This window comes from Doryrhamphus excisus, linkage group LG17 (assembly GCF_037039965.1).
Source record: "Doryrhamphus excisus strain RoL-2023G ecotype Guam linkage group LG17, RoL_Dexc_Guam_v1.1, whole genome shotgun sequence".
Classification (NCBI taxonomy): domain Eukaryota; kingdom Metazoa; phylum Chordata; class Actinopteri; order Syngnathiformes; family Syngnathidae; genus Doryrhamphus; species Doryrhamphus excisus.
Window position 1 is genome coordinate 8144945 of NC_136373.1, and position 12548 is coordinate 8157492.

General features: G+C 41.5%; 2 protein-coding genes across 13 annotated transcripts in view; one reads left to right on the top strand and one right to left on the bottom strand.

Moving 5' to 3' along the window:
* ubr4 (ubiquitin protein ligase E3 component n-recognin 4) overlaps positions 1-4218 on the bottom strand; it is a 38310-nt gene extending 34092 nt beyond the window's left edge. For 10 of the 12 annotated variants that reach the window (XM_058084304.2, XM_058084303.2, XM_058084300.2 and 7 more), the window contains exons 1-9: positions 4073-4218; positions 2758-2855; positions 2537-2640; positions 2262-2391; positions 1948-2090; positions 1755-1854; positions 1118-1259; positions 443-567; positions 88-212 (exon numbers count right to left, since the gene is read on the bottom strand). In XM_058084304.2, the coding sequence (XP_057940287.2) occupies positions 88-212; positions 443-567; positions 1118-1259; positions 1755-1854; positions 1948-2090; positions 2262-2391; positions 2537-2640; positions 2758-2855; positions 4073-4197 (1092 nt within the window). In that variant the 5' untranslated portion in view covers positions 4198-4218. The remainder of the gene's footprint in view (positions 1-87; positions 213-442; positions 568-1117; positions 1260-1754; positions 1855-1947; positions 2091-2261; positions 2392-2536; positions 2641-2757; positions 2856-4072) is intronic. The other 2 variants (XM_058084302.2, XM_058084297.2) reach the window with 1 other exon arrangement.
* Positions 4219-4817: 599 nt separating this feature from the next.
* Positions 4818-12115, top strand: emc1 (ER membrane protein complex subunit 1). The gene is made up of 22 exons (XM_058084286.2): positions 4818-4984; positions 5174-5301; positions 5407-5472; positions 5548-5641; positions 5717-5845; positions 6015-6141; positions 6360-6509; positions 6585-6752; positions 7626-7697; positions 7812-7910; positions 8071-8167; positions 8504-8620; positions 8962-9161; positions 9447-9596; positions 9699-9860; positions 9960-10079; positions 10183-10320; positions 10574-10747; positions 10820-11030; positions 11157-11241; positions 11452-11581; positions 11677-12115. Exons 1-22 carry the CDS (start codon positions 4893-4895, stop codon positions 11854-11856), a joined length of 2889 nt encoding a protein of 962 aa, XP_057940269.2. The 5' UTR covers positions 4818-4892; the 3' UTR covers positions 11857-12115.
* The last annotated feature ends 433 nt before the right edge of the window (positions 12116-12548 follow it).

Here is a 12548-nt window from a genome sequence, read left to right on the forward strand (position 1 = left end):
CACATGAATCGGAGTCAAAATATACATTTATTTTCCAGACATTCAGTACAAGAAAATACTGTAGAATAATGTAGTAATAAAACTCACACATTTCTGCACTATTGTTGCGGCATCATTTTCATAGTCCTCCTCTTTCGTTCCGGTGGAGGCAGAGCGAAGCTGCAAGCCGCTTCCTACCTGCAGAATGGCCATGCAGGTGGCCACACTGACACCTGAACACACACATTTGTTTTCCTTCATATCTTAGCACATACATGCATTGTTGAGAGGAAGGAATCAATATGCACTGTGTGCTAATAAAACTGCCCTGAACGAGAACAGAAACAAGTGATATTTGCTCGACAGCCCTGTATCTTGTTATACTGCAGTGCTTTGTGAGACATTTCTATTATATGCAGAAAGCCAGGGCTGTCACCATTCATCATGTGAATGATCAACCTACCCGCATAGAGACAGCTCAAAGCCAGGACAGTCATATCTAGTAGTCTGCCCGGTGTCAATGGCTCCAGGACAGGAAGAGAGAGAGTGTCCAAAGCCATGGTTACGTCGATCACCAGTGAATGAAATCTACGTAGGGGGAAGTTAGAACATTAAGGAGTCACTTTACACCAGGAAACTGAAAATAACCTAAAGGGGACATATTACGCAGATTTTTCGATCCTTTGTATTGAGTTATGGTCTCCTATAGAGCAGCTACACACAATAACCTGCACAGAAAACTTATTACATTTTACAGAATCTGCACCAGCTGTGTTTCGTTTGATTTGTGCTTCCTGGCAAAACGGTTTTATGAAATTCCACCCACGGCCCGCCTCCAATCATGCCTGCTTGGCTATGATTGGTCACACACCCAACGTGCTTCCTAACTATGAAACATATAAGGAAGTCCGTGCCTCTGTGACATTCCGGAGGGGCAGTCTTACTACGCCTTTTGAGCCATCCCAGACTTCTTTCAGGACTCACTTCCAAATGCCCAAATCTCATTATCTGAAACTTTGGCATGTTTAACACAAGAATAAAACATTCTAACTACATTTATAGGTCAGAAAAGTATAAAAAGCATAATAGGTCCCCCTTAAGAGTGTAAATGTTAAAATTACGCACAAATGCAACCTACCCATTGCGGACAGCCGTGGCATCAGCAACAGTGGCGGGCATGATGAAGAACGAGTTTGCCGACACGGCATCTTGGAAACGGTTAATGTAACGTAGGAAATAGGGCAGATTGAGACACACTCGCAGCAACTTCTCAGACCCACCTGAAAAGAAAACATTGTATTGCACAAATTAATAATTTGTAGGTTTCATTTAGCGATGCGTGAAATAAATAGTTTTCAAAAAAAAATTGCTTTTCTAGACCAATACAGTACAGTTGTTTTTAATTTAGATTAAATTGTAGTTTGTGCACACTTGGATGTAAGATGGACGTGAGCAAATTTGGAATTGACCAAGCATACATGGAGATTTTTCCTCATCAAATATCATGAAGTCACTACTAATAGGAGACGAGACCCAAAGTATAAAAGAAAGGTGGGAGCCACCTGCTGTTGCCCAGCAAAGTATACTATACACGGACAGATGCTCCGTGCAGCCGCTGTGACGCCACAGAGGTCAGATGAACCGGAGAATAGTGTTAATGTTACCCAATTTATCGGTATGATGTCACAATTCCCTCATATCAGCTCGATAATTATTGTACGGCTCAAGTTTTATTATTCGTTTGTTGCTTCCTAAACATTGAGATCAAAACCCACCCAGTTCTTGTAAGCTTGACACATTCTGAGAAACAAAAGCATTCTTCATTTTGCCTTGAACCGCTTGATCAGAGGTCTGCTCCTCACAATTGCTCTCAGTCTATAAAGACAAGGACATCAGAATTAGCACAACAAATGCATGGCAATAAGTGATAATACAATATAATTTGGGATAGAAATATGCTAGCGTTACCGGCACCTGTAGTGAAGGTGAGGCCAATATGGTGGTAAGGTCAGGGTTAAAAACTGAAGTCAGCTGATTAAAGAAGTTCATCTGTACTTCTTTATGTCGCAGCTCTGGGTTCACAGCACTGGGTACCTCCTTCTGATCTTCCACTATTTCATAAGAGCACAATATCATGAGTTCCACGTTGTTCCATTGGATTATAATGACCTTCTTCGAAAGTCCCCGTCAAGATGATTGCCAAATGTATGACCGAATTCAGAGGACAAGATTGAAAAGATGATGTACAAGTTGAAATACAAGTTGTTTTGCTACATACTTACCATCAGAGAGGGTCTTAATAGTTTGAGGCAGCTTGGCAGACTTCATCATTGCAGTGAAAGTAATGATTTCTGTGCGGTCTAGTCTGCTACTGCCAGTGCAAAGTCCTTTTATTAGAAGAATCAGGTGCTTCTGAAAAAAACAAACAAAATATCGAGTCAGTTGTTTTAAATGGAGGATTGAATTAAAAATAATAATAAATACAGCTACAGTACACTACAAATGATTAGGAAACAATAATATTTTGTCTTGTTCGTGAATGAATTACAATTGTCACCTGTGACACGGCACATGCTTCATCTGGGTTCTCCAGCCGCAGCAAAGAAAACTCAATCAAAACTTTGCATGCCGCGGCAACCGAGAGCAACTGATTTCTTGGTACTGGAAGAGAGCAAAAGTAAGTAATGTAAGAATCTTTTTTGTCCCAAGAATTGATGGAATGATGCACACCAAGTACAAGTTGCAAGTATTGCATTATAGAACATGAATCCTACTTACTTTGTCCACATACTGTGGTGATGTAATGTGCGGAGAGTGCCACGAATGATGAGTAGAAGGGCTCATACTGTTTGTCATGATGAAGAATGTCCGATTCACTGCAAATGACAGGTCAAATAACTTAATACAGTCAAAACTTTTGCCTTAGTTCTTGTTTTCTGATCTATAAATGTAGCTACAATGTTGTCTTCTCGTGTTAAACTATGCCAAAGTTTCAGATAACGAGGTGTTCACATTTTGAAGTGAGCCCTGAAAGAAGTTTGGGATGGCTCAAAACGCTAGGTTTCATAAGGCGTGGTAAAACTGCCCCTTTGTGATGTCACATAGGGGCGGACTTCCTTATATGGTTCATAGTTAGGAAGCACTTTGGCCGTGTGACCAATCACAAGAGTGGGCCTGCCCAGAGCCGGGCGTGGGTGGAATAAATTAAAAGTGACATACACTTCCAAATGAAACTTGAGGTGACCACCTAACAAAAGCTATCAAATGACAACTTGACTCCTGTGACATATAGTGTTCATTGTGGCGTGTGCGAGTGTGTGTTGAAATCCTCTGTTAATAACATTATTTTCCACGACATGTAATGTTAATTAGTTAAAATGTTGTTTCGGTTGCTGTTGCGTGACGCATAACAGGTTAGCCAGACATAGTATGTAGCAATTTTGACTCAATTAAGACGCACTAAATGAATCACAATAAAGATGATTCTGCTAGAAAATACTGAGAGTACAGAGTGCACGCCTACCATCAAACCAATTCTAGATAATAGCTGACAGAATCGATAACATGCTTAAATGGCAATTCGGTACACCAAGGCACGTTACAGAAAGAATACATTCAGTTAGAATCCTTTACGGCGAACATTTCCATATATTTGGATTTTTGCTCCTTACGTTTAGAGGGCCCATTTGCTAGCTTGCTTACAAATGTTTGGGTTAGCTAGCTAATGATGAAGCAGATTTTTCATATCATGTTAATGTTACGAAAGTGCCAACTACAACAGACAAATATAGTTTCCGACAATTTGGTGTTGTGATGTGATTGTTTTGTGCAAATACTGGTAAGGTTATACTTTATAGCATTTAGAGTACTTATATTAGCATGTTAGCTAACGCCAGCAGCTGACTCGCTGCCAGTGCAAGTAAGCTCAAATAGCCGCTTAGACGCTAATGATAGCAAAGCTAATGCTAAAGCGGGTGACGTTCCCCATCCAACTTCACTAGCCAAGCTACGTTAGCAAGTTAGCAAGCAAGCGCACTCATGGGGTGGATCGAGCAAACACAGTCCCGCAATTCGCTGACACGCAGCCGGTTACCTGTTAATAATGGATCCGACAAGGTGAGGTAGCTCTTTCGTTTCGAATGCGGTGTACGAAGCTGATAAAAGCGGCCGCACCGCCGCTGTCCATTCGTGTTCCCCATTTCCTCCGCTAGACGCCATCTTGAAATCTCATAGAAAAGGCTAGTTACGGCAAGAAGAAAGTGAGTGCGTAAATTCACAGGGGGCGCTCTCGGCCTAGAAAAACAACTAATTCATATATTAGACAACTCTAATAGTATTTCTTACCCTTTTCTCACCTTGAGTCCTTGTAAGCGTTACAAGGGATAATGTTTGAAATATATATTTGCCCACCCCACCAATAAATCTTTCTGTTATTATTTTATCGCCAACATGATTGCATAGCAACCCATATAATGACAAGGGGAAGGGGTCAAGTTACAAATAAATAACTTCAGTTATTAATGCGCGAAGACATATAAAGGAATATATATAATGTAAAGGAAGTTACAGTCTGTGAGTGTTTTTGAAATATAGGATTACAAAAGACCATACGAGCCCACACGTCATCATTTGTAGTTGATGTCATGGTACGTAAAAATTAACAACTGCTATTCGCAGTTGCTATTTTTTATTAAATGCGTATTTGTTTTCAATGTTATTTGTTTCACGTGTTACCATTTATGTGTATCGAATTTTAAGTTTGGAAATGCTGCCGTTTAAGTAGATTTTTCATCCGCATGAAGCAGTAGCATATCCCAGCCTATAGGAGGCAGCATCTCCCACGAAATTACACGGAAGTGACGACATCGAACCTCCGTCTTTTTCCTCAGAGTCCAAACTGGTCTTTTGTGGCAATGGCAAAGCTGATTTTGCAGTTCCTAAAATTGACTGTTTTATGCTTTGCTGTCGACGCTGTGTTTGAGGATCAGGTCGGAAAATTTGACTGGTAAGGAAGGATGAAGCCTGCAAACGGTGAAAGACGCAATGAATCAAAAGCCTTAATACTGGATATGCTAATGCTAACACCTGTCATGGTGCTCCAGTTAGCTGTAATCTGGGTTGTCAATGTCAGATATATTATTTACAGTCTCATTTTACATCGCATCCATAAATTCTAGCGTATTTTTATTAACAGGAGGCAGCAATATGTTGGCAAGGTCCACTTTGCCCATTTTGATGCTCATATGCAGTCATCCAAAAAGGTCATTCTGGCAACTGAGAAGAATGTCTTTGCTGCAGTGAATACCAGGACTGGAGAACTTTGTAAGTATTATGTACACACGATACACACCATATATTAACAAGGACTGTACAGCTGTCATGAATGGTTGAAATTTAATCATGGCTTCATTTACTATCTGGTTCCAGTTTGGCGACATGTAGATAAGACCGGGCCAGAGGGACACATCGATGCTCTTCTGCATCACGGACAAGGTGAGGTTGTTAAGCCAGTCGAGCACTCAGAGCTCCTTATGTATTATATTCATTAGAATTGTTTTGGTCTCCTAGATGCGGTGCTGGTGGTGGGGAATGGCCGCATTCTGCGCTGCTGGGATGTAAATGTTGGTGGTTTGAACTGGGAGATTGTGCTTGACTCTGGCAGGTGACTGGTCACTTGTTTATTACTATATTTGTCATTACCTTGGTCTAAACATGGCGTTTTTGTCAAACATTACAGTTTCCAGGCTGCATGTTTAGTCGGCCAGCACGACATAGTGAAGCAGGTGGCTGTTCTGAAGAAAACCGCCTTGTCTCTCCATTATCTTTCTAATGGTCATCAAAAATGGATTGAGAATCTTCCAGACAGGTAATCACCTAAATCACTGATATTTTTATGACTGCTAATAATGCAATATTTAAAACTAACCTAGCTAAAGTTACATAAACTAAGCGATATAAGGAGGAAAGTTTTGGCTCACTAAGGCAGACTGGTTTGCATTATGGAAAGTTAAACCTGTCTCTATTTGTCTTTGCAGTGAAACTGTCGATTACCAGTTTGTGTATTCTGGCGGAAACGGGGAAGTGTACGTACTGGGAGTCCTGCCTAATTCCCACATTGCTGTTGTCACATATAGTGTGGATGATGGAGAGATAATCAAGCAGGTATCCTCATTCATGCAGTGGAGATATATTGATATTTTAAGCTTTAAAAATAAATGTAAAAAATAATATATATTGGGATATGAGTTTTTGGTCCATATCGCCCAGCCGTAGTCATATGGTATACTGCAGAAAAGCTGTATGTAAATAAGCTGTATCCAAGCAATAGATATGTAGTATATTGTTTGACTTTATTGATTGTTTCCTTGTGTTGTACTCAGATCTCAGTTGAAGCTCCATGGCTGTCCAACATACAGGCCAGCTGTGCTGTGGTTGGGCAGGGAATATTAACGTGTGTGGATGCTGCCTCAGCATCTCTCTACACAGTTGATGTTCATGCACAGTCACAAATGACCCAAATCCCTCTGCAGGTATTCACCTACATTTAAAAAAAAAAAATCGACATGGTCCTGGTGCACAATTAAATTCTCATTTCCCCTCCTCAGTCACTCGGACTTGAAGTTTCACCTGACTTCCGTCCAGTATTGGTGTCCACCCAGCCTAATCCGGCCCGGCGCCCACTTTGGGAGTTCTTTCTTCAGCTCAGTCCTGATCATCACCTGCTTCTCCAGCTCAACAATGGTCAGATAGTGATACTGAGGGACTTCAAGCCTGTACGTATACAACCTGCAATACAGATAAACAGATGAACTTGTTTATTGTGGTTAATTTGTTCCATTCAATAATAATAATGAACACCATATTTTCATAGTTAGAGCATATAATTTTTTATGACTTTCTACATGCAAGTTTTACCATCATTGGAGCCCTCTAGACATGAATTAACAGCCCTATAGTCACTTTTATAGGAGATATAATCAGAGAAAATAAGTAGTTTAAGACATAAGACTTTGAATGTGTGTGTTTTAGCTGGAGTACGGCCACAACTGTAGGCCATGTTGTTGGTATTATGATTATGATTTATTTATTATAATTATGTTATTGTGGCTGTTGTGAGATAAATATTTATCAGGTGATAAATTGGCGATCAAGTCTACTGTATGTCACTGGTGACACTTAGTGGTCAGTGTCGACTACAGTTCATCAACTTGTATTGCCTTAAATTCTATTCGTTCATTTAGACTATTTTTATGCTTGAAAATGCTCAGTTTAGGCCAAGAATATGTAACATTTTCTTACAAAATGGCAATCATTTATATATTAATTTTGGAAAAATGTGTGAGGGAGTGATGTTCAAATGGCAATGAAGTGAGGGACAACTGTTTTTTTATTATTATTTATTTTCACTTTTAAGACCTCGTGGTGCCATCAAATCCCTCACATTGAATGTATAGACAGCCACAACACAAAAAGACAATTTGTTTTTCATTCACTGATATTATTGAAAAATGTGCATTAATGGCTGACTTGAATCAGTTTATAATTATAATGTATATATTCAATTGACAAAATACAATATCTTGTAACAGTTTAGACACCTAATATTAAATATCCCTCACAAGAAACTCGTTTGTCTGGAACTATAGGCTATGTTGGCTGCATTTTCCACCACTGGAGAAAAGACTGTTGCTGCTGTTATGTCACCCAAGAATAAAACGGTGAGTTCACGTTACATTGAAATATCTATCGGTTGTATTTTTTCATAATAAAACAATATACGTGACATTTGACAGAGCAAACTTAAAATGATCGTTTTGTCTCTCTCATTTTAGGCCTGCAGTCTTAACCTGTTCAGTGCCGAAACCGGGCGCAGACTTCTTGACACCACCTTGATTTATAATATGGATCCTAATGGTGGAAAAGCAGAGAAGGTGAGTACTATGTTGTTCTGGTGAGTCCCAACCCAGCTAGCGACTGGCCCAGAAACTCTGACTTAGTCTTGTATTAGTCATCTGTACTTATTGACTCATTTGGATGGGACTTTTCCAAATCCAGTAAGTTGGCATTATTGATTTCTATTCTGTTTTTCAGCTGTATGTGCAGTCGTTTCTGAAGAAAGACGACTCTGTTGGGTACAGGGTCATGGTGCAAACTGAGGACCATGCACTGAGCTTCATACAGCAACCAGGTATACATGACTAGTGGTTGTTGCTTTCAAAATATGAACACCTTTGAATGGTGCTCTAATTGTAAACTACAACCACAGGGATACGTCTATTGTTCATCACTTCCACCATGGACAAGTTTAACGTCTCCTGCCAGGGACAATTCAAACCCAAACATTAATATCTCTGTAAAGGTGGATTTTTTTGTTTCGGGTGCGGTTATGCTGTGTAGGTGTACCTAATTTTGTGGCCAGCGTGTACTGTATTTTCCACAGCTTGAGTCATCGGGAGTACATCCAACATTTGACCGCTGCTTTTCGTCGCTTTTGATGAGCAACCATGGGTGTGTTTGTTTTCAGCGCGTGTCATGTGGACCAGAGAGGAGTCCCTTTCAGACGTGGTAACCATGGAAATGGTGGACCTGCCCCTCACAGGAACGCAGGCGGAACTGGAGGGGGAGTTTGGCAAAAAGGCTGGTAAATGTCAACGCCGGTTCCTGCTTTGAAATATTTCTAAGTATTAAACAGCACGGCATGTGGCACGACATGGTTCCGAAATCACTTGTTTGCTTTTTAGCTTCACTTTCTCTTTTTTCCTTTTTATTGCTACGCTTGGATTCAGCCATTCAAGGTACCAAATGTCTTCTGATTCGTACAAACTTTCTTGTAGACCGACCGTTGTGTAGTCAGTTTTTTGTACGGCTAGAATTGTCCCGCTTTAGTCAATAGTTTAAAACCTAGCGCATGCTCATGTGACCTGAGGGCCTTAAGGGGGCAACCATTAAACACCATCTGTGTTCTCGCTATGCTCTGTACAGACGGCCTGATGTCCATGGTGCTGAAGCGCCTCTCCTCTCAACTCATCCTGCTGCAGGCCTGGATTGCTCACCTGTGGAAGCTCTTCTACGATGCACGCAAACCTCACAGCCAAGTTAAAAACGAAGTGACCATTGAGACCCTGTCCAGAGATGAATTCAACTTGCAGAAAATGATGGTCATGGTTACCGCATCTGGCAAGGTATACAGTTAAACGGTAACGGATAACTACCACCTTGCATAATAGAAATACATATAAAGACTCAATATAATCCACAAAATTGAAGCCAATGGTAATACACAGTTATTTATGATAACCATCACACTGCCTAATAGTCACAAAAGATTCACAATGATCTACAAAGTCAAACCCACAGGATGTTTTCTCCACAACTCAATACAAAATGGGTCAAAAATGAGGTCCCGTTTAAGAGGGGCGTTCTGTAAACTATTATTTTGACTCATGTTTCCTCATTTGTCTCTTCAGCTCTTTGGCATTGACAGCAAGACTGGCACTATTTTATGGAGGCACTATCTGGACAACATCCCATCCAATGCTGCCTTCAAACTCATGGTGCAACGGACTACTGCACACTTCCCTCACCCACCTCAGTGCACACTCCTCATCAAAGACAAGGTGTTATATTTGTATATTAATAATATTTATATACTAAAATTGTTAAACTGACAGAAAAAAAATTGTAATTTCTGACAGAAGTGCTTTGTTTTTCCCGACCAGGACACTGGCTTAACCGCACTCCATGTATTTAACCCCATCTTTGGGAAGAAGAGCCATGTCACCCCTCCTTCTCTGGCTCAACCCATACTTCAGTCACTCATGCTTCCCCTCATGGACCAGGATTATGCCAAAGTCTTGCTTCTGGTCGATGACCAGTATAAGGTCAGCATAGGCTGGCCCGTACACTCTGCAAATGTTACTGCTGCTGTTTTCTCATGAATGTTTGCCGACGGTGAATTCACAGCTGATCTTTTGCCACAGGTGTCTGCCTTCCCCTCCACAAAGAATGTCCTGCAGCAGCTCCAGGAAGTGGCCTCATCGATATTCTTTTACCTCGTAGACGCTAGCAAAGGGAGACTGTGCGGTTACAGACTGCGAACGGCAAGTGTTACAGCTGCATTAGATCTGTGTTAAGAATTGTTTACAAAGGCAAAGCACCGTAATTCCTGACAGTACCCTGATAACATTGTGGCACCGTTTTTAGGATTTGTCCACTGAGCTTATCTGGGAGGTGGCCATCCCCAGAGAGGTGCAGAAAATTGTCTCGGTCAAAGGGAAAAGGTCAAACGAGCATGTGCACTCCCAAGGCCGAGTAATGGGAGATCGCAGTGTGCTCTACAAGGTACTCGATCCCCATGAATCCTTCCCAAGTTTTTTTTTAGGGCAATGTACAGACCCTTTTCCAAAAATTTGAATATCACGGAACAGTTTATTTCCACAATTTAATTCCAGACGCATTGCTTTTGGTTTGAGTCTAAGTAGAAAATAGCAGGTGTCTCCAAGGGTAATATACTGAACATGTGTATTAAAGTCTAAAAAGGGTTATTTTGGGGCAATAGGGAAGTCTAACGGGTGTTTCCCCATACATCACATAGTACCTGAACCCCAACCTACTGGCTGTTGTGACTGAGAGCACAGACTTGCACCAGGAGAGAAGCTTTATTGGCATCTTGCTGATTGATGGTGTGACTGGTCGGATTATCCACGAGGCCATTCAGAGGAAGACCAGAGGACCGGTTCATGTTGTGCACTCTGAAAACTGGGTTGTAGTAAGTCCCTTTTTTTTTATAATGTCCTCATGTTGTTTTCATTTCATTGATTTTCACTTTGTTTGTTTGCAGTATGAGTATTGGAGCACCAAGTCTCGCAGGAATGAGTTCTCTGTGATTGAACTGTACGAGGGCATGGAGCTGTACAACAGCACCGTGTTCAGCTCTCTGGATCGGCCGCATTCCCCTCAGGTGCTCCAACAGTCTTACATTTTCCCTTCGGCCATCTCCACCATGGAGGCCACGCTGACAGAGAAGGGCATCACCAGCCGCCATCTACTTAGTGAGTCTTATTCATTTAGAAGCGCCCCCTATGGGTTGTGCTTTAATTGCATTGGTTGCTAGCATACACATCATTGAGACATTTGCTTCTGCTACATCTCTGCCACATTTCTTTGCCATGACACAGTTGGCTTGCCTTCGGGAGGAATTTTATCACTGCCCAAAATGTTCCTCGACCCTCGCAGACCTGAGATAATCTCTGAGCAGAGCAGGTGAGTCCTTCTGTTAGTAGAGAAAACTCCAGAAAATGTTATTTTCAGGGAGTTTGGGAGGTTCCAAACAGCTTCTTTGAGGGGGAGGCTCATTCTGCCACGCTTTGAAAACCTGTGCGCTAACTGTGTCTTAATCCACTCGTGGATTGGAATGCATGTACGAACCCAGAAGAAGATTTATCCCGTTTTATATTGTGTTGTAATTTCCAGGGAGGAAAACCTAATCCCTTATGCTCCGGAGTTGCTCATCCGCACTGAATGGTTCATCAACTACAATCAAACAGTCTCAAGGGTACGAGGAATTTATACTGCCCCCTCTGGACTGGAGTCTACATGTCTAGTGAGTTTATCATCATCATCATCATCATCGCTTCTTCATGTGTAGCCATTTGTTTCCAGGCACCTTTTAAATGAAACCTTCCCGTCCGTTTACAGGTGGTGGCTTATGGTCTGGACATCTACCAGACGCGCGTCTACCCCTCCAAACAATTTGACGTGCTGAAAGACGACTATGACTACATGCTGATAAGCAGCGTCCTTTTTGCACTCTTCTTTGCCACAATGATCAGCAAGCGCCTCGCGGAAGTCAAGCTGCTTAATAGGGCATGGCGGTAAAGCAGTCAGTCAGCGTCGCAGCCTGGATGCTGCATGTTGGACCTCAGAGACTGAGAGAGATCTAGTAGGCCCATAAGGAACTGCAGGGGTGCATGGTGGAGTTTATGGAATAAAGGTTTTAACTTATTTGCCGGCAAAGGAGTGAAGTCATAGAAGAGTAATTGTATTTGTGCCATGTTTGAATGAAAGGTGACTAACAAATTGAAACTGCTTGAATTCACGTCTTATTTTTTTCATTAAACTTTGACAGAGTAATAAATACGGCGGTGTGTCAGGGTTTCCTGTTACACCACAGAGGTGCAGTTTGTCCTGTGGACCCTCAGCAACATTTGGTAAGTGTGAGTGGATTATGTGGCACACTGACTCATGTTGTTCACCATCAACTCATTTCCTGCATGTCAGTCAATAACCTTAGCCTTTTTTATACTGCAGGAACTTTACTCAGTTACCTGCCATGTTTACACCAAAAATATCTGCTAGGGAAGTACCATCAGCCTAATGTACTCCAGATCAGGGGTTGTCAAACTACGGCCTGGGGGCCACTTACGGCCCTCCAATTGCTTCCAAAGTATTTAAACTTTTTTCAAGCTGGCAAAATGACTTGCACGTAGTCGTCACAGTCAATCTAACCTTTTGATGGTTTAAGTAGCTTCCCGCATGCAGCAATCCAGACAACTACCTCCAAACAAACA

Bases quoted from the DNA above. Each gene is read 5' to 3' on its own strand.
- emc1 (XM_058084286.2), top strand. From the start codon at position 4,893: ATGGCAAAGCTGATTTTGCAGTTCCTAAAATTGACTGTTTTATGCTTT. The intron at 5,302-5,406 runs GTAAGTATTATG...ATCTGGTTCCAG, and splicing joins TACCAGGACTGGAGAACTTT to TTTGGCGACATGTAGATAAG. The intron at 11,031-11,156 runs GTGAGTCTTATT...GCCATGACACAG, and splicing joins CACCAGCCGCCATCTACTTA to TTGGCTTGCCTTCGGGAGGA.